Genomic DNA, 24065 nt, shown 5'->3' with positions numbered 1-24065 from the left:
CAAGCGCTCAAATATACATACTCGTAACACTCGTACACGGAACTCTTTGCAGATTCCGCTATAGAGAACGGCTATAGGCCAGCGCACATTTTCCTACAGAGGGGCCTACATATGGAATAACTTGCATAATGAACTTAGGCAAAGTGCCTCATTGGCATCTTTCAAGCGCGCCCTGAAAGACACACTATTGAGGCAGACATTTCCTTCATAAGCTTTAGATTTTAGTAGAACACCATCATAAATTGTGATTTCGAGTTTTTATTGTCATTTTTGCTTTTATAAATTGGAAATAGTTTGTAAATAGTTCCTGAAAAACCTCACGAGGATGTTACTATTAAAGTTATTATTATTATTATTATTATTATTAATCCTATTTTTACCCCGGGAGGGTGGAACGAGGTAAAGTGTTAGTATATTGAAACGTTTCAGTCGGCTTGTAGTGGGTTTTGATGTCCACAAAAACCACATTGGGAGTCCGTGCAGGTCTGTCTTTGACTACCTTACAAATTGAAATGACTTCTTGGTAAGGACAAAAAAAGTAACAAGCTGTGCGGATTAGATTCCTCCGTGGGTCTTTGTGCAGTCACACCTTAGGCTACTTTATATGTTTCTTTTTACAGTCAATCCAGGTCAAACTGCAATGTGGGATTCTGGATTTTGATGGAGGTCTATTACACTGGAGAGCTTTTTGCGGATGCAAAATTTCCCCCAATGTCCTCTATTGCTATTTAATCGAGGATCTTTGTGAATTCTCTTAGAGGGTCCTAGGCCAAATATGCCGGTTTTACGACCATAGCATCCATATATAGTGCTGATACTGTGATGATATTAACATCTAAAATGATGATGTGGTTCTTGTTTAGTCAACATGTTCCACATATCACCGACGTTTGAGATCTAGACCAGGGTTTTGTGAAAATTGAGCTGTGTAAATCGTCGATTTTGATGGTTTTGTATGCGGTTGTCGGTTTTGATCGAAACTCAAGTGTTGTGCTATTTAACGATCTTTTGATCTTATTTTACCTTACCTAGAACCAATCAGCACAGTTTTTACCAACTTAGTCCGTACACCGCATTTTATATCTAGTCCCTGTTTTATACCCAGTCTGCATTCCGTGGTCCAAAGGCCGCAGTCCGTGTTATATACTGACCGTTCCATTGCTTATTTTGCACGATCAGCACAAGCCCAAAAAAATGAAAACAAGATCATTTATTGCCAATTACAATAAACCTGTCCCCAGATTAAGGAATATACAATGAAAATAACGGTGATTATTTGTAAGAAAATACAATGCATAAATACGTCAGTTTTCGTTTCGGTATAAGTTGTTTTCACAGTTGGAATGGGCGTGAAAAAATGGCGCGCTCTTCTGTTATCGGGGGTAGAAGCGGAATCATTTGAATCTTGATATTCATGATTCCTGTCGTTTTTACCTCAATGATTCATGGTTCCTACAAGAATTTTCTTCCAGATTCATGATTCACGAAGACTTTTTATGACCCATTCATTAAATGAATTTCTCAGAGGCTACTTTGTCTCGTTTTGCATAGTTTTTTTGGAGTGTTCAAACTTCTGTTTTTGTCCAGAATTATATAGATTTCTTGACCACTGTTTCTCTGTATCATCATTTGTTCTGTCCAGATATGGTGTTTTTTGTTACTAAACATTAACCACCAGTGTCACTGGAGAAACAGGCGGACTATCAGCCCCGAATGTACGAATTATATAGGGGGTCCGAGGGCATGCTCCACTGGAAAACAAATTGAAAATTGCACTCTCGGAAACGCCATATCCTGCATTCCCTGGATCGAATGCAATTAATTCATACGTCTATTTTGTTGCGCTTTTCTCAGAGACTCGTTATTCATGACTCCCGAGCCGAAGTACAAAGATTCATGATTCCTACAAGTTTTGTAACCTTGATTCGTGATTCATGATTCCGCTTCCACCCCCGATTCTTTTAATATCAATATATCATTATATATTTTGATTCACAACGCGCTCAGTTTCTGATTTCTAATAATTATGCTCCCAGGAATACATGCCTATCAACGACGCGACGTGACTATCATATTTCGCATAATTATGCCGTCCAGTTCATAATTATGCAGTCCAGAAACTTTTCGAGTTACAATGGGCGCAAGACAGTGAGGCACTCTTCTGTTAATTTATATTTTGATTCACCACGTTTTCATGCCATTTCGTTCGTAATTAGCTTGGTTCGATTAAACCCTTCTTATGCAACGCCAGAATTGATTGACTCTTTGAAGCATACATTTTACAGTACAACAATAAACACGAGTGAAGACTAACCTGGTAGCAGATTCCTGGCTGCAGTTAGAGTAACAAAACAGAAAAGCCACTCTGAAACCCATTTTTGATCCCTGTCAAACAAATCAGTACCATTTATTGGAATCTGAAGTATCTCAATCAAGCACTGAAGAAAACTGAATCATGTTTATAATACCAGCTAAGACGAGACTTACCGTTTGCCAAGAACAATGTGAAATCGCGTTGGAGTACAACAAAGCTTTGTCAGGTCATTGTTTTTATTGTCAAACGAGTACAATATCTATAGTCTACAATATCTAGCGTTTATATCTCTTTCAACACCAGTTATTCTAGAATCTTGCGTAAAAGGCCTTATTTCATTTTTATGAAACGAAGCAGTTATTAAATGCCGAGTCCCTTATTGACGTTTTCAATACACCCTACCTATTGAGATACACCTTGTGACGCATCGCGTTGTTTAACTCACCCACCCCTGAAAATCTTGCCGAAAAAAGAACAAAAACTTACCATAAAACCGTTTGCTAGTCGTACACTTGCAGCCTTCTGATCCAGATGCAAAATATTAGCTTTCGAAGTTCGGGCATGCGCAGAAAGCAATGTGACACAGCAGTCTTGACTTTTATTTCTTGCCTCATTTTTGCTGGACATTTGGTAGGCTTCATTTTGGTAGAAAAAGTTTTTGGGAAAGTTTTTTAAGATCTTAGGATCAGATAGAAGCAAGGGTGGTGGAACTAGATTTTCGTTGAAATTGTCAGGTCAATGTCACATTGTGTCTTGCCTTTTTGTCCGGTCTCCTTGACTGAATCGTGCTCATTCTGGTGTAGTTTGAAACATCTCTTCACCGTGCACAAGTTAGCAGACAAAGCTGTCCTTGACCGTTAAAACTGATGACGTCACATTCGGTAGAAGGGACGTGGATCCGCATGGGCGGTTTTGTGCGTTTAAGGGGCGAAAGGGTCAAAACATGTATTAAAAGGAACAAATTTGTGTTATCAATATCTGACTTTTCATTTATTAATGATGGACTCCAACTTATCCCTGGAAGAAGGTAAAAATCTGTAAATAAAGCATTTAAGTGGCAATAATAAAAACGACGGAAATAACGAAAAAAAATGCGCCCGCCTTTTTTTCAGAAATCCGGAGAAGAAACTTTTTTTTTTTCAATTTAGCCTTAAAATGAAAATAATTCGATGCTTAACAGAGAAAACCAGAAAAGCGATGTTATAAACCACTTTTATGCTGTATTTAAACGTCATGAAATTATTGTATTTGTTGAGGTTATACATATGAGTCTCGGCCAGATTTCTCGGCCCCACCTCTTTAAAATGTTATCCACGGTCACTAAAGTTGGAGTTTGGTTGTATTAGGGAGCTTAAGGGTGGTTTTCAATAGCGACGGAGTCGGAGTTGTGAGAGCGCTTATGACCTTGTGAAAATCAATATTCGGAGTTGTAAGCGGAATTAGAATCGCAACGGAATCTGAGTCGGAAGAATCTGAACAAAACAGACAAACAAACAAACAAAACGTATACATTAGAAAGCATTGAGTAGTTTTAATTTGCTTTGCGACTACACAGAGATAAAAATTCATTCTTTGGTATCACAGAAAACCCCTTTAAAAAGTTGACGCTTTTACTGTGAAACTCACAAAACTGTGAACACCAGAAATATTTATAGAATGTTATTGTGTTGCGAGAAATAAGCCAATAAGGCGCGAGATAACTAAACCAAAAACAGCAACGGTAATTAGTTTGTGGTTTTGAGGTTTGCTTGCGTATCCTGAACTTTATTGTGATTGGCCAGTACACAATCAACATTCCTGAAATTTTTCAGGTGTTCACGGTTTTCTTAGTTTGACAGTGATTGAGGTACTTCATTGTACTCTTCGTTTTCAATAATTTTCTTTAGCCATTTTAAGCCGTAAATGAACTCTGAATCTAAAAATCACGTGAAAACAATTAAAATTGGCAAAATAAAAAATAAAAATTTCATTAGTCGACATAAATCATGGTAGGGACGTATACGCAGCTTTCGGCGTTATATAAACAAGGAATATCTGTTCGTCTCTGATGTCAGGGCTGATCTAAAAAGAGAAAAGAGTTAAGTCAGCATAAGGCTTAGCAACGAAATGCAGCCATTGGGACAAAGCACATTCTAATAAATGGTTAGCTCCCAAATAATGTTACGAGCAGTGCCATACGGGGGTATGGGGGTCAGTGCGCCAAAGGGCCCCGGAAGAGCGTGCTCGCAGGCTAGGTATTCGCTCACGGGTAGTCCCCTACGCAGCCTTTCTTTGTGTCGTCACGCAACGTTCCTCATGAAGTCCCGTGACGACGCAAAGCGTAGCAGACAAGCTTACGGGACATTCTACTACTCTTGTGACAATATAATGGTGGGAGTGGACAGGGGAGGAAGCAAAAGAGGTCCTTTCTCTCCCTACCCTTAACTAGCCTCTCAAACAGACGTGCTTATGGCTTTGTCACCGGTTCGCTTTCCACGACTATGGGGAAGAAACGCCTGAGAAACGCGTTCCTAAGAACGTCTACTCTCACTTCCACAAGCAAGATGACGCGCATGTTATTTCAAATTTATTACAATGAAGAAACTAACCGATTGGAACGAAATCCGGTGAGCACATGTCCTCGGTGATTTTGTACATGACCGTTGCAGAAAGATCTGTTGAAACATAACAAAAAGCACAATTCAGAAATGAATTTCTACTTACGGTTGAAGAAGATGGAGATGTCAGGTCAGATGACGTCAATCGACACCTTTCACTTATATGGAAGTAAGCAGTAAAAGAAATTCTATATGATGGCTTAGTTTTAATTTGGCCTGAATAAATTTGACAGATGCCACTGTGGGGTGGTGGTGAAGGTGGTGGTGGTGGTGGGAGGGGGGGGGAGGGGGATATTTCTTGTTGTTGCGGAGCAAGTGACCTCTCGTAATATTGTGGGTGATCAAGTTTTGTTTTGTTTTGTGGGACAATTCATCTGGTAATTGCACCATCCCCGGTCACAAAAAACTTTTAACAGTTCACCGCTAAAATTCTCATGATACAGTTAAAACCCTCATGTAAGAACCGACTAGTGGTTTAAGAAGCTGCTGCCAGAAATTTGCCACTTTAATACCCCAAAAATATAAGAACAAGAAGGATCAAGCAGTTTCTTACAAGTAAAATACAGTAAAATTATGAGTAAGACGTTTGACTTCGAGATTGCAAGTTTTCATTACAGGAAACGATTTATTTATTTACTATATTATTTATTTTATTTGTTTTTACGTGACAACTCTTGTTATAGAGATAATCCCACATATCATTTTAGTGAGGTTCATCATAAAATACTGTATATATAAGAACCAAGCCCAATTATATTTCTTTTTCTAGTACTCGATAACTATATTTCCTTCATAGAAATTAGTTAGTTAATTAAAAACCTACCTAGCCTAAACTACCAATAACTACCCCAAAACACAAATCTTTTTTGCTAGACTTTAAAAACTGTAGGTTCTTACACGCGCATTTCTACTGTATCTTCCTATTAGCTTTGTAGAAGCCTATCTACAGTGTACTTACGAGTCTCGTAATAGTCATAGACGGTGACCGAGGCTGGTTTAGTTTTTGCCACCAGGGTTGACTGATAAATCTTGAACGCGAACGACACCTTGTCAATCTCATCAAAGTACAGAATCACGTGTTGGCCCTCAATTTCGTATCGTTTCATTCCAAGTTTAGCGTGGTTCATCAACTAGAAAAAAACATGTACAGCCAAAGCCCGTTAACCCTTTAAGCCCTAAGAGTGATCAACATCAAATTTCTCCTTGTAATCTAATTACTTTGTAAAACAGAGTGGTCATGAGAATTAAGGACATGATCACACAGGATGAATTTGCTAAATATTTTATCAACTTCTCCCCACTACTTTGGTGGAAATGAATAGAAGCAACAAATGAGAATTCAAATTTCGATCTTAGGGTTTGAAGGGTTAATACGGACACCGAAGGGGCCATAGAAAGTGTCCGTATTAACAGGATTGTCACACAAACTTACGCCAACATTAGACAACCTCCGCTTCTCAAAAAATCACATCGAAAATGCGTTATTCTATGACCGCGGGCACTAAAAACTACTTTACATCACACATTTCTTCATACCGAATTGCAATGTTTGGCCCCTGGCAATGCCGTGCGCATAACATAGGTCTCCGATTACTGGAATATTATTCACTTAACACTTACCCTATCCAAGCTCTCTTCGTCCACTTGATACCCTGACACGAGTTTAACGTCAATAACCGCCATGTTAGACGAGTCTTCCTTCAGCCACCTAAATTAGCAGACACCAAACCAAATAAAAAACTTGGAAGGTTTTTTTTAATAACAAACAACAACAACAATGTATTTATTTACAGGACTATAAAGTTAACAATACTTTATGTCCCAGCAAATAGATATAGTGCTAATCTAGGCAGGACAAAACTTTAAATAAAGGCGATATCAAATAACATAAGAAAAAAGAAAAGAAATACAATAACATACAGAAAGAAACACCTTACATATAAATTCAAGTACAGGGATTCTGTTTTTTGAAAATAGACTAAAATTACAACTGGAGGCATAAACAACAGACAGACAGATTTAGAAGTTACGATGGCAAATGGCGCAAAACTGATTCACTTTGACAATTTTTTGCAGTACAAGAATATGAACAGATAAAAACTCTGCAAAATTTTCCAACTGGCCATTTCAGAATTTCAAAAAACCATCACTTTCAAAACGAGGTTAAGTGAAAAACCCTTTTTTGTGATAACGAGCTTCATTTGCATGAGAATATAAAATGCACGTAGCCTCGTTTTGAAATAGAGGCTTGGGAAACTCGGAAACGGCCTATCGACGTTTGCAGAAAGCGTGAATCTATCTCTCTAATGAACAAAAAACAAAAAACTGAAAATGTAAACAAAATGGATCTTACTTGGCTGAGATGGACATTTCCAAAGGCATACACAGAAACTCTCCCGTCTCTGTTGCAAGAGGATCCACTAGATCTTCAGAAAGTTTGAGTTTTACTTTCAAGTCGAACGCTGGCTCTTCTTTTACGTCTGGAATATTGTACGACACATCCGCCTGGACAGAAAGCGAAGTAAGCACATTTTATTTTAAGCCCAAAAATAATCCAGCCAATATCGTAGTTTTCTGCCTGCTTTTTTGCGGAACTCGTTATTTGCTTTGATTTAAGTTTAACAGATGTATTAAGCAGTCGCTTGTCAATTCGCCGAAAAAAAAGGGTTCCCTCAATAACTTATCACGTGACCTCTACACAGTGGTCGCGGTCACACATTAAAGATGGCTGCAAAACACGTCAGCTAACTTAACCATAATCTTTCAAGCTATTCCCCGCGGGTTTTACCTACAGTCCACAACATCATCAGAGAAACGGGAAAAGTAAAAAGGAAGTGAACGAGGAAAAAAGAAAAATTAAAGGGTTAGATCAACAAACCTGCATTAGAGCACAGCCCTCTCCCTGCACTTGTAATGGCAGTTTCTTGATGGGTAGAATGCTCGAAGGAACCTGAGAAATGGATAATTAGATCAACATGTTAACACACTTGTACACATTTAAACAATGACCTTGAGGAACTGGTAATCCGGGACATATCTCTAACAATAACGGTGAATGAGCAAGGCGGGCTGAGTACCCACGCCCATTTCTGTACGCGCCTTAAGACCGATAGGAAAAAGCAAGGTCAAGTGGTTTCTCAAGGGGCAAGCAGATGCTAAAAGCTATCAATACAAGAAATCGCGGTGAAATTTCTTTCTTCTAGAAAACGGAATATGAAGAGCTTTTAATCTTAAGTACGATAATGACAAATTGTGTGTGGATGTGATCACTGTGAACACAAACATGCTGATGTCTTAATCAACCGCAGTTAAGGGAAAATTAGCACCATCCTATATAGCTTACCTCAGCTCTCTGTGACACCATTCTGTTGTCCTCAGTGATGTTAAACTCGGCACTGAACTTCTGGTCACCTTGCTCTCCAAACCGAACAGAAAGTGATGTACTGTTAGAGTACACTTCTTTGGCATACTTACTCAGGGCTTGCAATGCAACACACGTGTCCTATAACGATACATGACGTGAACAACCTCATCATTTAACTTGGCAACTCCATTGCATACCGTATGTTTATACCAAACCATGAACAAAGGAATCAAAGCGTCCTTCAAACAGAGTAAGGGCTCTGTGTACTCTACTAACCTGTGTGGATGCAAATCCTCCCAGAGCATTCCTCTGTTTAGTTAGCCACCTGACGATGGGCATAGCTTGACCAATCAGCGACGAATCTTCCTTAGCCTGTAAGATGTACGTCATCAAAGCGTAAGCAGTCATCTCGATATCGGCGGCTGGAGCACGATAATAAGGAAACCACCAGACAAACTCGTCACTGGGTGGGGTGGGTGGGGCCACTTTTTCTTTTTCCCAATGCATCAGCCCATCTGTATAAATGAACAACATAACATTTACATTTTAATTCTGTTCTGAGATTGACGTCGCAGGGTGCGCCGAAACCGATTGTCCGGGACAGTAGAAAAATAGTTTAGACATGTAATCCTTTGACATGACTTGTTAGGGGGACAAGCACATTTTTAATTAGAAAAATACAGAAACAGTTGAAAATTGACTTCAAATTCGAGTAGAATTACTTCTGTTAAGACGTATGTAACTCATTCCCAGGCTCAAATTCGACTTGATATTGAGGGAATCATAAAAATGTCCAGAAGCTACAGTCTCCGAAGTTAGGTTTTCTTTCATAGCAACCGAGAAAAGAAAAAATCTTGGATGCTAGCAAAGAATTAAGTGAATCAAGAGAAGATAATTAAATGCCCGATTGACTTTGAGTAGCGAGTTTCGAGCAAAATTGAGGGAGAATAAAGTCAGCGTTTCTAATATTATGGAGTGAGGTGCTTAGTGTAAATAATTATGTCATAGATTCTCTGTGGTAGAAGTTTAAACTTTACTTTGTACAAGAGGATTAAACGTAGGACCAAAAGGCCGGATATGAGTAGGATACTTGCCATTTAACTACCCAAAAGTAAAAATGCCATTCAATTTGCTACTCTTGGTGTGCAAAACTTCAAAAAAGGTAACGTTCAATAGATGGACCACACTGACCTTCAACGATGGCTTTGCTTTGGAGCGCCTTGAATAAACTGGCGGCAGTGGGATCCTTGGCCAGGGTGAAGGTGTATGCAAACAAGGCCGACGAATATGAATCAGTGACATTGGAAGATGCATCCCGCAAGCAAATTAGTGCACCTTGGATAACGTTGCTCTGAAAAATTCAAACGTGAAAAAAATTAGTTTACGTTGACAAAGCTATAAAGCTCGCCCTTTATAGAGAGGACAAGTGGTTACGTCACTTGTCCATGATGATAGCAAAATATCTGGGTCTCGACAGACCGTGGTCCTGCAAATTTGGCAGAAAAAAAAAAAGAAAAAAATTGACATGTATGACTTTCCTGTGCATGATTGCTCTCAGGAACAAAACAGTAACCCATACTTTTCTTCCATCGTTCCACAATGCAAATAGCCGACTCTGTCAAGAAAGATTAAGGACCTTACGATCCAACAACGGCGACGTCCATAAATACGTCGCTGAAAAATAGACTCCGCATTCTTTCAAACCATTTCGCGATTATCCTAAGTCGCCCAGTTACTTAAAACAAGGGAATTTATGGTGGAGCTGAAGAGAGGGGCCGCACCCGAGTTCAGACAGAGATGTTAGAATTTATCGCCTTGCCGTTCCCGTCCTCAAAAAACCCGAAAATTTGGTCATTTCACGTCGTAGTTATTCCTGGACTGCAAAGAAATGTACAAAAAAGTGTGATGCACGTGCAGAGTCGTTATTTTGATCATTAACCTTATTGCGTTTTTGACGTTCCCGTTGCCGTCGCAGTCGTAGTTTAGTAAGGTTCCTATTGTTGAGATCCAGAAATTTTGCTACCATGGCAACGTGAGCAGGTAAAGTTAGAGTTTTCATACGAGTCAAGTGGCCCATTAATCTGGAGCTTATCCCCGACTTCTGTAGCATGAAGCACCTAGGCCGGGTATTGTTACTTTCCCTCTATGGGATGCTAGCCCGTTGCCGCCGAGTTACCCCCACCCCCCTGCCAGAGGTATTTGATAAAGCCGACGCATCCGGAGATTAACCCGGGGTTTCTGTAGCATGAAGCTCCTCGGGGTATTGTCTCCATAGTAAACCATTCTTGTTCCTCCAAATCCCAATGCAAGCAGGCGTAAAAACCAATAATAAAAAATTCATAACTTCCTCATTCCCCTCACATGTAAGGGGCTTTCCATGGGCAAAAAAACAAAAATTTCAAACAAAATGGGAGTGTGGAACACGTTGGCTGTTTACAAGCATGATCGATGATTTGAATAGTGGGTGGAGTACTTTCCACCTGACTTCCACTCAACACTTCCGAAGTGGCTGTACACAAAATTCTATCACTAATCGGAGAGAGCGAATTACGCATGAAATAAGTAATACCTCAGGAGACATCCCGGATTCCAGAAGGGACACTGTGACAAATGCAGTAAGCGTTGCTTCATCTGAAACACCACCCTGAAACGAGGAAGGGTAAGATTCGCAAGAGTTATCCAACATTTACAACACATAAAATGAAAGAAAGCGGGAAATTTAAAATGGAAGAAAGCGGGAAATTTAGGAATAACACAAACCTTGAGACGCTTGTTAAAAAGTCTTCCAGATTTTCTGAAGCATCCACTTTGTGGGTTTTGATTCCTCGTGATCCAGTTTTGGGTGTGTTTAAGTTCGTCTCCATCAACAAAGATAAATGGACGCGCTTGAGCGAATGAGCGCAGCACAAAGGCTGTTAACCTATGAGGAAAGAAAGACACCATCAATATTCTGGCACAGTCAAAAAAGGGTGATCGAATGGCTATTTCACACAACTGAACGATTCCTCGCGCGCTGATTGGTCGAAAATAATCGATGAGAGCACAGACCATGAGTGAAAAAGATGATGGTGGCACGGCGCGCAGTTTCTCTTTCTCGCGTGCGCGATTTACCGAGAAACTTCAATAAAAAAGTTATTGTAAAAAAACAAGTCGATAACAATTTCCATAGTCTTTACTATTATTGACCACAGAAAAGCCATCAAAATCTTTAAATCTTTGCAGTGAAACCACTTCAGTGTGATGAATATTTTGAAGTCATTTCTATGGTCGATAAGACTATAGTCCACGGAAAATTGTTGTCAATTTGTTAAACGTACTGGATCCGATTCGAGTCCTCCTCTGTATTTGTCTCTCGGATGAACAGAGTAAAACACGACGAACTCGTTTTTTAATAGCCGACTGCTAGCCTCCGATAAGTTCCCTACAAATTTTAGGATCGTAACTTTACTCCATAAAAACACTGTAATTTTATAGGATTCGTACTATGGTACCATCACAGAACCTGGGTTACCTGTGTCCTCACTACACTTCACAAGACTTCTGTCAAATACGAACTACTTTTTAATAGTTACTTACCATGTATTTCCTTCGCTATCTCTGTTTCCAAAGGCACTGTATGATCCATCCGAACGCTTGTACGTCAACTCTCTCTGGTATCCTAATACCAATCATTAACAACCAAAAGTTTTGGGATCAGCATAAGATTCTCACCCACCCATCCCCTAACCCAACATTTTGCCCTGAAACGTGGAATTATGGGAGGGAGGGAGAGGTAGGCGGTTTCTCAGAATCACCGCTAAGAGCGGGATTCCTTTTGTTGGTTACTGGAAATGCGTATTGCCCATCGAGGCAGCGGCTTGGAAATGACTTTTAATGAGCCTTTTGTAGCTGGTAAAAATGCGTCAAGTTGGAGAACAAATAATCCAGTGGGTCAGGAAAATCAGAGAGAAAACATCCTGCAAACGCTGTTACGTCACACTACAAACTGTAAGGGGAATGGGTACAAGTCTTCAGCATAAAGATTTCTGGGAACGGTTGGGTGGACAATACGTGCAATAACTGGTTTATGGTTGAATTTGGATACTATTCACCAATCATAACTAAACTTGTCCAATAAAACGATCTCAAACGTCGTTGCGCCGAGAACTTGCACCCATTCTTATAGTAGTTTGGAGTGTAGGAGTGGCGAATTTTTCCTTCTTTTCAAGGACCCACAGCTTTCTTTTCAGTATTGGATTCTTGTACACACAAATGGTACCAAAAACCTCCAGTGTAGATAGGAAATGTTTACTAAGATAAAGGCATTTTCTTTGCAGGGCGGTCCAATAAGGAAAGATCGAGATCCAATTTTGATATTTCTTTATGGCGACTTATAAAAATTCGCAAATGCTTAGAGTGTGCGATTTTCCAGTTTAATCTATGCACGTTCATGATACCACTTACAGTAAATCACACTCAAAAGGTTTGCGCACAGAGAAAGTGTGCGTGAAAAGAGCTGCACACCTAGGGAAATTGGGAAATGTTAAACCCATCAAGCTGGCAACTTTGCACCCTCCTGGCGGTCCAAACCCCCGTCTGCACAGCCTATGAATCACCTTTCATATCTGAATTAGATCAGTTTACCAAAGAGGTTGATAGTACCTATCGTCATGATGTTCTTGGCTTTGTTTTCAACTGAACGAGTAAGTTGTCCCACTGTTGACAAGTACTTCATGATGTAAATGCTTGGTGCAAAGTTCACCATGTTTTGTTCGCCGCAGCCATATGGAAGTCTTAGCAGACCCTCCACATTCAAAGTTGGTCCCATAAGATCACCTGTCGAACAGATAAAACTCGAATCTGATCTATAGTGCTCGGGAATCATTTTCAATGAGTAAAAACAAAAGACCGCGACCTATCCCTTTAAAAACTTCGTCTCAGTCAGATGATCGCGTCATAAGACAGTGACCTGAAGCTGTTGGCCTTATCACCTTCGCGAAGGGAAAAAACCAGGAGCGCTTACCATTTGTAAGGCAATTTCGGTGAAAAATTTCTGTCAAATGGTACTGGTATTTTTTTTGGCACCGAAAACAGAAACGGGATTGAGTTGTACCATTTACAAAATATTTCAGACATGAAGCCTGGCACTGGTAATCTAAACAAATGGTACAGAATATTTCGGTCGTTTCGGTAAGAACGGGAAAAAGGTAATGCCTAGAAAGGTATTACTTTTTTCCCGGAAAATTTCCACCGGGATGAACCGTTCCATTTCAATTCTCCCCGGAATTTTCGGGTTTTCCATACAAATGTTAAGTGCTCCAGATTGCTGTTTAAAAAAAACAGAGGGTAAAACCGGTAGCGGGGTTCATGGGTGTCGGGATTGAAGCTGGGCGGTCAAGTCTGTGTCAGGTGTAAACAAAAATGGTTGCAACTATCAATGACGTGCCTACAAAATAGTGAACCTGGGTGGATAAGAAGCATTTTCAAGGCAAAATATATCGCATTACGAAAACGGTCATGTTAATAGTAATGAGTTGTGCAAAGACGGTACTCACCGACAGTAGAAACAACTGCATACACCGAACCAGCAACCACATTGCTGGGCAATGCAATCTTAATGGTGTCATTAAAATAAGATTCATCTGCAGGATATTAAACAAATAGAGAAGAATAGTTATAAGTAAATACTAAAGAATAAATGCGTTTAATCGCGTACCAAATCACTTACTTAGAGGTTTTAGAAAGAGTTGATAACCTTTTCACTCCAAATAGTAACCAATGTACAAAAATACATGAACAAAATAGTACTCTGCAAAAATTCTACCAAAGATTTGAATGGTAACACGATGGGATTTTATCCACAGACTCAAAAGTAACAACAACATACTAAATAAATAGTACCATGTGAAAATACTGCTAAAGAGGTTTCATTTGAATGTTCAGACGGATGAATTTTGTCGATACATTTTAAAGTTAGAGAGACAAAACATCGTGCTTGGGTCTAAGGGTGAAAGGCTTCCTTTGCTCTATTTAAATTGTAATTGTAATTCTAATTAAAAAATGCTCAATCGAAACAGTTTAAACCCAAGCAAGGTAGCTAAAGTACCTTTGAGGCATACAAAGCTGTTATAGGTGTACTCCTGACGAACTCCTTCAGGCTAAAGAAAACAAAAACACATCCCGTCAACAAACGGAATTGTTATATGGCTGGAAATTTTTTCCCAACAGCGCAGGTCGCATGACATCTAACAATGCAAATGTTTCCCGCTAAAATCTCTCAGCGGGGAACATTGCAAAATCTATGACGCCAGTGCACTGCTACCCGCGAATGTTGACCGACAACTGCCGTTTACAGCGAGTTTTAATGAATTCCAGCTTCAAAATTTCCAGCTATATAACAAATCTCTTAAAGACTGGTCCCTCGAGAAACAGTTAATTTTGTTTCCCTCGAATCTCAATGTTTGTTGCTTGAGCTTCCTATCTACCCATATATAGGTATTTTCAAGCCATTTTCATTTACTAGAATTATTTTACATAATCCTTACCAGCTCATTTCCTAATTTGAAAAGTTGTCAACTTGAATCTGACATTTATCACTTTATGAACAGCCATAAGGGAAACAGTGAGTGCGGTTTCGAGGTAAAACTCATCGTTTCCACGAGGCCGGTCAATTAGCGCTTTCTTACATCCCTCAGTTTAAAAAGAAGGTTACAAAAAGTTAAAAGTTAAAATATTTTAAACTTACAAGTAAATATCAAAAAAAATAAAATACAAATTTCGAAATTGCTTTCTCCCATTAGAAGTGTCTGGAAATACCATGGCGTATTCCTAGCTAAGAGATCTTTGTGAGGCATGAGATTTTCGAGCGCTTCTCAGCTAGGAGTTAAGATCTGTTATGTTTAGTTGTGGTCAGTGTAATTTTTTAATAATACTGCAGTTAAAGGGCCACAATAATTAAATCTTTTCTTAAGAAACTTATCAACCTATTTGAACAACCCCAAACTGTAAGAACTGTGTGGCCAGATTTCGAAAAATTGTGGTTCTTAAATGTGGGTTTTTACAAAAGTTGACTCTGGAAGGAAAAGGTCTAAAGTCGATGATAAACCCTTTAAGCCCCAATATCCAAATACAAATTCTCCAGACTGATATCCATACATTTGCTTAAAGAATACGTTGAGAGAATTTGTTTGCTGATCAAAGTTTTTCCCATAAGGTGACCATTTCGTTAATTCTCATCACATTTTCTCTAGCTTATGTATTCACATTGTTAAGAGAAAATTGACTTTGGTCACTCTTGGGGCTTAAAGGATTAACGATGTCAGTCTTTAACTGTAGTTTTTTTTGTACAATACAACAGAGCAGGCGTATTTGACTGGACGAGCGATGAGTGATCCTTCAACTACGTTCCGCCATCTTGGATGATGAAACTGACGGATGGATGAGGAGAGTCGAAGAATGATTGCAAGGACGAGGACGACGGGCTTTAAATAGCCGAGTGAGAGGAAGAAGAGAGCGCAAAATATGCCTGCACGCAGCCATCATTTGTTAAACCCTGCACTGGATGAACAACGGCTCTGATTGGTGCAGTTGATTGAATATTTATTGATACCTGCCAATTAAGGCCTTCCCCGCCCCTCCTCCCCTAGTCCATCTTTTCCTGCACCCAAAGAGGCGCCCTAACGCGTTCGAATTTTAAACAAGCGTGCTCTACCGGCTAACATACAGTAAACTGCCGCTTATAAGCCCTGGGCTTATACATCCTCGTAAGCGGTTTTAGGAGGGCTTATAAAAGGAATAGAAAAAGCGCTTCCAAGCAAGATATAGCAGCGCTGATCAAAATACGTTTTCCATTTACTGGTGTTCAATTAAGCTTTAAAACGTCATAATAAATTAATTCATTCCAAGACAAGCTAGAGGGAGCATATATCCGGGGGCGGGGGACTTATAATCGGATGAATTTTTTTCGTTTACAGGTAGATTAGCCCAGCCCTGGGAAGCTTATAAGTGAGGGGGGGTGGGGGAGGGGGAACTTATAAGCGGAAGTTTACGGTAACATATGTCCATGACTGTGAATCCGCCATACCTCCACCAGCAGCTTCCTTATGACAGCATCAGTAACACCCAGAGTCATCTGCTGTGCGCCAACTTCACAGGCTGATGTCGCCACATCCTTGGCCACCACCTTAAGAGGCATCTGTCCCAGTTTCTTTGGAATGATACTAAAGCGGACAGATTTGGCTTCACTACTACACACACAGACGTCAAAAGAGGAATTGGAGAGTATCCTGTAGTGCAGAGACTCCTCCAAGCCCAGGCGAATCTATTTTGTCAGAGGAACAAACCATTGACTTTAACAATGCAAAGATAATGGAAAAACGGAATTTTCACATCAAAACTTGATTCCTGGCACACAGAAGGATCCGTTGATTGAGAAAATAATTCACCCAGGCCCTACTCTAAATTTCAATTTTTACATTTTTTTTTTCGCAAAATTGCTTCACTAAATATCTTTCCACTTTTCACGTAATTAGTTTTCTTCACGATTTCACTTTTTTATTACCTCTAAAGACAACACACCCTACGAGCAGAGACCCTTTTGCTTCTTCTTGAGTTAGGAGGTGAAAAGGACGCTCCGCCTGGATTGTGTCAAACCTTTGAGGACACTGACCGCAGCCCATACTTCTGGACTAGTCAATCTTGTTCTCTCTCGCTAAACTGTTTTCTTTTTTTGCCGAGTGCGAGCATCCGTTTATTGTTTAATCGATGGTCATTACCGAGCCCAATGTAACAAGCACACGGCTTTTAGGCCTGAGTTCGAAACTATATCTTAGCAACATGCCACACATGCTCAACAATTAATCTTATGCAGAGTCTTTCATGAGTACGGCAAAATCGAGCAGGGTCAGTGCCGGATTCAGACCCTGAGATAAGGGGGGGCCCGGTCTCCAAAAAAATTTTTTTCGGCTCTTCGGGCTTCCATTTGGTCTAAAATTACGAGGGGGAGGGGGCGAGGTCCCCGGGCCCCTCCCCTGGATCCGCCACTGAGGGTAAAGAAGGGCTCTGCTGCCAGGGTGAAGACAACAGGACAGGTTGTCTAAAGCTTGGGTTTTCAAAAAACGTTTTAACACGTGAGCATTATGAATTATTTAAGAACAGATTTTTCAGTTACAGTAGAGTTTTTTAAAAAAGGTTTCGTATTTTACTTACAGTAAGACATTTGCTTTCGTAGTTGAAGACTGTTGCTATAATGGACACTTCCTCGCCGCGAATAACAGAGTATGGGAGGGTCAGTGAAACAAAGAATGACTGGAATACTTTCAGTGTGGCAGGTTTGGAAACTCCGAGACCAGATGAATTGGACATGGCAAATGCACTTGCTATCCAGCTAGTGATGGTATCAGGAACCTTGGCCATAACCACAGCTTTTCCAGTCACGTCGCTGTAATTCAATGAAAATATGAATGCTTAGTGGTCAATTGAATGCCTTAATTAATCAATTTCGTTGTTACTTTGGTTTTGATTGCTAAAATTTTTCAGTAGAGAAGTGTGATAGTAAACAATTATAATCCATTTTCCCCTCTAACTGTTTTCTCATTGGCTGAGAGCCTGCAGTTAATTTTGACAATCAGCGCACCTGACAGATTAGTTAGTTATCTGCTAGCAGATTACTGACTGATCTGAGATAGGTTGCACACTCAAAACATTATTTCCAAAAGAAATGTCGGTGTGTTTGGCATTACTTTCTTCAAGACAATGTAAAATAAAACAATCATTAGATTTAGTTCTTACGATATCCGGAATAATCAAGGTCTCAGTATGCGTTATTAGCCTCGGTCTTCGGCTCGGCTGATAACAATTACCTCGACCTAGATTGCGCGCTACCAAAGTTCAAGTGAAACTAAAAGTTCCAAAAAGCTGCGTACATCCGACAATTATTGAACGAGGGTGAGCCAAATATGGTGATTTGTTAGTGCTTAAGTAGAGCAATTATTTGCCGATGCAAATAACTGATGTTAGAGACACGTCAGGAAAGCACGGCCCCCATGAAAGTGATTTCCCTGATTCACCACATGCTGCAGTTTTTCGACCCGGTTTTTTAAAGAAAACGTATGACTAGAACACAATCGGCCTGACTTTCAAAAATCTGTCGCGCTCCAACAGATATCTGAAATCAAATATGCGTCGAAATAGACCCGATTTTTTTATTTCGCGCCTTTCCTTAGGAAAGGAAAATCGGCCCGATAAATCGTGGTCTATAAAGCGTATCGTTTCAACCGAGGTTAGCCGAAAAAGATGACTCCCTTATATCCGCAACCATGTCTTAAGGCCGTCGAATATTTCTGTGATTTTCCAATCTTTATACAGCGCATCTGATGTAAACAGTTACTCACTAAGAGAACCAAACTAGGGTTTTCAACCCGGTTTATTTACAGGAAAAGTACTTTAAATAAACGTTTCTCGAACTAGATCTCTTGCAAAAAACAGTGAGTTCACTTTATTAAAAAATTCCCCAATTTTAAGGGAAATTTACTCAATTTAGTTTTACTTTTATGCTTAATTCTTAACCAAATTCAAAATTTATCAGTATCGCCTTGTCTGTAAGTAGGTTGTCTAGATTTCATCCACACCTGGTCTCCAAGTCTCCTGGTCTCTTGTCTTAAAGCCTTTGCGTGGACACAATTAACCTCTGGTATGTGACTTAAAAAATCTTCTTCCAGATTACAGTATTCTGTTGTCTGTAAAAACATACGCTTTAAAATAGATTCCGATATCTGCAACCCATTACACTAGAATGTATTTTACACTAAAGAACTTGTGGCTTATGAAATATCACCTCATATCAGGAATCTTCTCCTGCAAATAAACCAGGCGGTATTTGATATTTGATTTGATGGCTTTTTCTTTTTCTTCACTAACAGGTTTAAATTATCCGCATTATTGTATGAGACGATTTTTTTCTAATAATTCTTTTTTTTCACACATTTGGTCTACATAGTTTTGGTTACTCATTTTAACCCTTTTGTCTTTATACTTATGTGATGCAGCGTTTAAGCTTTGTCAACTTTTTTATGTAATTTAAAAATTTCGCACTTTGTTTTCATATAGAGTTTCAAGAACCTTCTACTGTTAACTTTAGCCTTGTACAATAATTATTCGCAGGAATTTTTAACGACTGTTAAACTGCAACTCTTGCAAAACAAGTTACTAGTTATTTTTTGGTAAAAAGACCTTGTAATTTATAGACAAATTTGCTCACTTCAGTTACCCTTGGGCTAAGTTCTTAATTAAATTCAATATTCAAAAGGAAGGTCAAACATTTAGGGTCTGCTATTTAAACCAAGTCCTACTTAAGCCGCGGTTTAGCAAATCTTTGGACCTCCAGATCTCTTCCTTAGTGGGTTATTTTAAGACAATGAGTGCTTTTCCAGTTACGCCTTATCATTTCATGAAACTTTTCACGATAAATGGTGTTAAGATAAAAGCGTTAGGCAAACTGAAAATGGCTTAGAACGCGGTTTTGTTTTACTCTGGCTAAACTCCATTTAAATAACTGGCCCTTGTACTTTTAAATGTATAAATGTATAAATGAAAGAACATATAAATGATCTTATTATTCATTCTAAATATTTCCAGGATTCTGATTAGCTAAAAGCACACGCATAATTCACCATAACCAGCTACTGATGACCAAATTTGGAAGAATTTTGCGATTAATGAACAGATGACGTCAAAAGGGCAGCTTCCTTGCAGGTTAATGCACCGTTAACCGAGAAGCCCTAGGGACGAGGTGGCGGACATTTCACAAAAATGGCGGACATTTCACTCGTTTTAAGAGTAAGAACAAAGCGAAATAATAGCTAAAAACATTGCAAGAACAGCAAGAAGACAACTCGAAGGGCGACATCTGCTATTTGGAGTATTATTGCGGAGCTGAACAACTCTAAACGTGCACTTTCGAAGATGAACTTAACATCGATGGAGGCAAGCATGTTGTAGCTATGTCTAGCTATCTATGCCTAGCTATCAACTGGTCTGTAAATACATAATCTTTTTTCATCTATTCCAGCATCATCTTGCCTGTAAATACATAGTCCTTTATTTCGAGACCAGTATCATCTAGTCTGTAAATACATAAGCCTTTACATCGAAACCAACATCATCAAGTCTGTAAATACATAAGCCTTTATATCAACACTAGTATCATCAAGTCTGTAAATACATAAGCCTTCATATCGAAACCAGTATCATCTAGTCTGTAAATACATAAGCCTTTATATCAACACCAGTATCATCAAGTCTGTAAATACATAAGCCTTCATATCGAAACCAGTAACGTCTAGTCTGTAAATACATAAGCCTTTATATCAACACCAGTATCATCTAGTCTGTAAACACATAAGCCTTTATATCAACACCAGTATCGTCTAGTCTGTAAATACATAAGCCTTTATATCGAAACCAGTATCATCTAGTCTGTAAATACATAAGCCTTTATATCAACACCAGTATCGTCTAGTCTGTAAATACATAAGCCTTCATATCGAGACCAGTAACATCTAGTCTGTAAATACATAAGCCTTTATATCAACACCAGTATCATCTAGTCTGTAAATACATAAGCCTTTATATCAACACCAGTATCGTCTAGTCTGTAAATACATAAGCCTTTATATCGAAACCAGTATCATCTAGTCTGTAAATACATAAGCCTTTATATCGAAACCAGTATCATCAAGTCTGTAAATACATAAGCCTTTATATCGAAACCAGTATCATCAAGTCTGTAAAACATAAGCCTTTATATGAACACCAGTATTATCTTGCCTGTAAATACATGAGCCTTTATATTGATTCCATTATTATCTGGTCTGTTACTGTATAGATGCTTATTTCCAAAAGTCTGTATTTCCTTACATTGCAGCTGGATATATATAACCAATAAATCACAAAGAAAATACGAAATAAATCGAAATTGCGTTTTTGAACATTATAAAAGTTAAAAAGTTTTTAGCTCAAATTATCTCAGGGAAAAAAATTAAAAAAACAACAACAACAGCTGAAAGAATGAACAATTCTAGAGGATGCGTCATATTATTACATGGTCAATAACCTCGCAGTTCGCAGTTTTGTCAAGCCATGTTTCAAACTAGATATAACACTCCTACACGTTTTTGAGCTAAGTAATAGCTAACATCACAATGTCAACACCGTACAGCCACTTGAAGCCTTACTTAACCATCTCCTCTGCCCATAGCCATGTCTCTGGAAACTCTTTACGCACTTTAACAGTGTTCTGTTTGGTCACTTGCTTCGTCTTTTTGACAACAGTTGGTCCTTCAAGGCTTTGTTGTGCAGAGAAGCTTGGGATAAACCCTCCTCCGCCAGCTGCAAATCCACTGAAAAGGACTGAAACAGAGATAAACTATTGGCATTTTCCGGGGAAAACTATCTCCTCTTTCACTTTCAACAAAGCACAAACGTAAATTTTACCAATGAGGCTGTAAAAACTAAAGAGCAGAATCCCATGAAATTACTTTGTATAAGCGAAAACAAAGCGTTCAGATTCTCGTGAAATAATTCGTGAACTGAAGTGAAAAAAGAATGACTTTAGATGCACCTAGAAAATATTTCCAACAAACAAAATTTAATTTGAATGAGGATTCACAACCTGCTGAGAACACGTGAGATCGGCAGATTTAGTGCACGGTGTTAAAGCTCAAAAGGGATTGGTAAAGATATTAGTTTAGTTTAGTTTTAATAAAATTGAAAGGTCTGATTAATAATGTAAGGTATATCACGCTCAACCTACTTATGAAATGTAAGACATATTACATTATTTTAATAATACACGGGAAGAAAATTATAAAAAAGGTAGAACTCAGTTTAATTTAGCTTTTAAACTGCATTCTTATAGATATAATTATGACTAACATATCACTGAGAAACACCCTCTGCTCTGCATACACTCCTGAATTGTCTTTAACACTAATTGCCCTGTGAAAGGTTTGAACCCAGGAGTCATTTCATATCTCGGCTGAATTATGATCGTCCAGGTGAACGTAATCCTGAATAGGACTGTTGTTGTTGACAGTGACGGACGTTTTGACAACTTGTGCGGAAGTCATCTTCGGAGTCAAAGTGATTTGTATCAGATCATTGATGCTATTAAACTCTGGTTGTTGACCTGATTGGTCAATCAAGTCGCGATGTTATTGGTCGCCTGTCAGTTAATTGCTCTCTTGACAACTGTATTAGATAAAACGGAGCACTTGAAAGTTCTTACCTAGAATATACAGTACACTAGCTTTTGTGAGCAAATAACGTTTGTCAAGTCAATCAAAGACAGGCTTTGTAGATTTGCTGCTGTTAGACACAGGATCATGGCACAATGATGAGGTGGTTAACGTCAGTCAATACCCCTCAAGCCATAGGCCGAATTCTTGTTAACAATTTTGACCAAATTAGCGTATGATGAGCATAAAATAGCAAAGAAAATAAGTATTTCTATCTCAAAGTTTACAATATCAGCGATCGTACAACCCTTTTGCTGCTGATATATATCCTAAAATATGGCACAACGAAAGATAGTCCTTGGGTTTACCCAAGAACCTGTTTAGTTTTCCTTTGTTTTGTAGCTATAATTTTCCTAGGCTCTATCGTATTGATTTCAGTGTTTTTAGTTTTGTACTGTCAGTTCTTCAAGGGCAAATAAGCCAAAAACCTACATACATAATTTTGTTGGTATGTATATCACCTGCAACAGTGGTTTCATGATTTGCAAACACTTAATGACACAATGAAAAACAGAAGAGTTCAAACAACGTTATCATGTGTACAAGTTTAGAAAATAACAAACGTATTTGCTAAATGTCTAAGTGGAACATGAATGTTCTCTCAGTATTTTTAGATCTGTCGAACTTCAGCTGCAAATAACTGTACAAGTCCACCGGAGACACCAAAAATTTCACCAATATCCGCGCCCTTAACAAAATCTCCGCGGAGAAATGGCTATGGACACCGTAAAGAAAAACGATATAAACCCCCTCATTTCAGCTACAGAAGTTTAAAAATTGACACAAATTATTAAAACGATTAAAGTCAATAGTAAGACATTACAGTGATTTTATACTTGAATCGTGAAACAGATACTAACAAATAGTGCAAAATAGCAAGCGGTAAACAAAAGAAGACAATGGAATAAGTGCATAATAGTGTGTAGTATTGTAGTACCTATTTCACAGGTTACGTAAAATCACTCGACAAACTTTCCATATTTGGTCAGCGCTAACTGGTTATAAAGATCAATGTCGAGAAATTAAAGCCAATGGAAAATTGAGAAATATTCTAAATGAAAAATATTAGCAGTATGGTGCATTCTAACCTTTATTAACGGAAACTTCCTTGATACGAGACGATACAAAACGGTACCATACGATACGATAACATACGTAACGAGGAGTTTACGCTTAGGTTAATCAGCCAGTTTACAGGAAATACAAGGTGCCAGTATACATGTATACTAAAAACTACAAACTACAATTGTACAATATTAACTACAACTGAACTAAATTCTAAAATATACACAACGAAAGACAAAAAGGCGGTAATTACTGAAAATCCCTTCATCACTCACGATTAAGCGCTCAAAGTATACTTTTCTCTCCATCTATACCCGCTTTAGTTCTATCATTTGAAAACTCTTTCTTTTTCTTAGCAGCAAAATTGATCCATGATTTGCAGCCGAACAATGTATTTAATACTCTTGACGTAAGGTAAAGAAAGGATATAATCATAAGATCATACTTAGATG

General features: G+C 38.7%; 2 protein-coding genes across 4 annotated transcripts in view; one reads left to right on the top strand and one right to left on the bottom strand.

The window, feature by feature from the left end:
• LOC140939250 (aldehyde dehydrogenase 1A1-like) overlaps positions 1–24065 on the top strand; it is a 199714-nt gene that overhangs the window by 34599 nt on the left and 141050 nt on the right. The gene's annotated exons all lie outside the window — the stretch shown is intronic.
• Positions 3822–24065, bottom strand: part of LOC140939247 (C3 and PZP-like alpha-2-macroglobulin domain-containing protein 8) — a 62244-nt gene continuing 42000 nt past the window's right edge. For 2 of the 3 annotated variants that reach the window (XM_073388825.1, XM_073388824.1), the window contains exons 20-36: positions 17462–17693; positions 16338–16574; positions 14361–14412; positions 13810–13896; positions 12917–13090; positions 11852–11933; positions 11036–11195; positions 10845–10919; positions 9467–9626; positions 8552–8790; positions 8255–8413; positions 7790–7861; positions 7265–7416; positions 6532–6619; positions 5870–6041; positions 4903–4968; positions 3822–4375 (exon numbers count right to left, since the gene is read on the bottom strand). In XM_073388825.1, the coding sequence (XP_073244926.1) occupies positions 4365–4375; positions 4903–4968; positions 5870–6041; positions 6532–6619; positions 7265–7416; positions 7790–7861; positions 8255–8413; positions 8552–8790; positions 9467–9626; positions 10845–10919; positions 11036–11195; positions 11852–11933; positions 12917–13090; positions 13810–13896; positions 14361–14412; positions 16338–16574; positions 17462–17693 (2218 nt within the window). In that variant the 3' untranslated portion in view covers positions 3822–4364. Of the gene's footprint in view, positions 4376–4902; positions 4969–5869; positions 6042–6531; positions 6620–7264; positions 7417–7789; positions 7862–8254; positions 8414–8551; positions 8791–9466; positions 9627–10844; positions 10920–11035; positions 11196–11851; positions 11934–12916; positions 13091–13809; positions 13897–14360; positions 14413–16337; positions 16575–17461; positions 17694–21486; positions 21662–24065 lie in introns of all 3 variants that reach the window. The other variant, XM_073388826.1, reaches the window with a different exon arrangement.

Source organism: Porites lutea, chromosome 5, assembly GCF_958299795.1.
Source record: "Porites lutea chromosome 5, jaPorLute2.1, whole genome shotgun sequence".
Classification (NCBI taxonomy): Eukaryota; Metazoa; Cnidaria; class Anthozoa; order Scleractinia; family Poritidae; genus Porites; species Porites lutea.
Note: the sequence above shows the minus strand (reverse complement) of the source record. Positions and strands in the feature narration are given on the sequence as shown.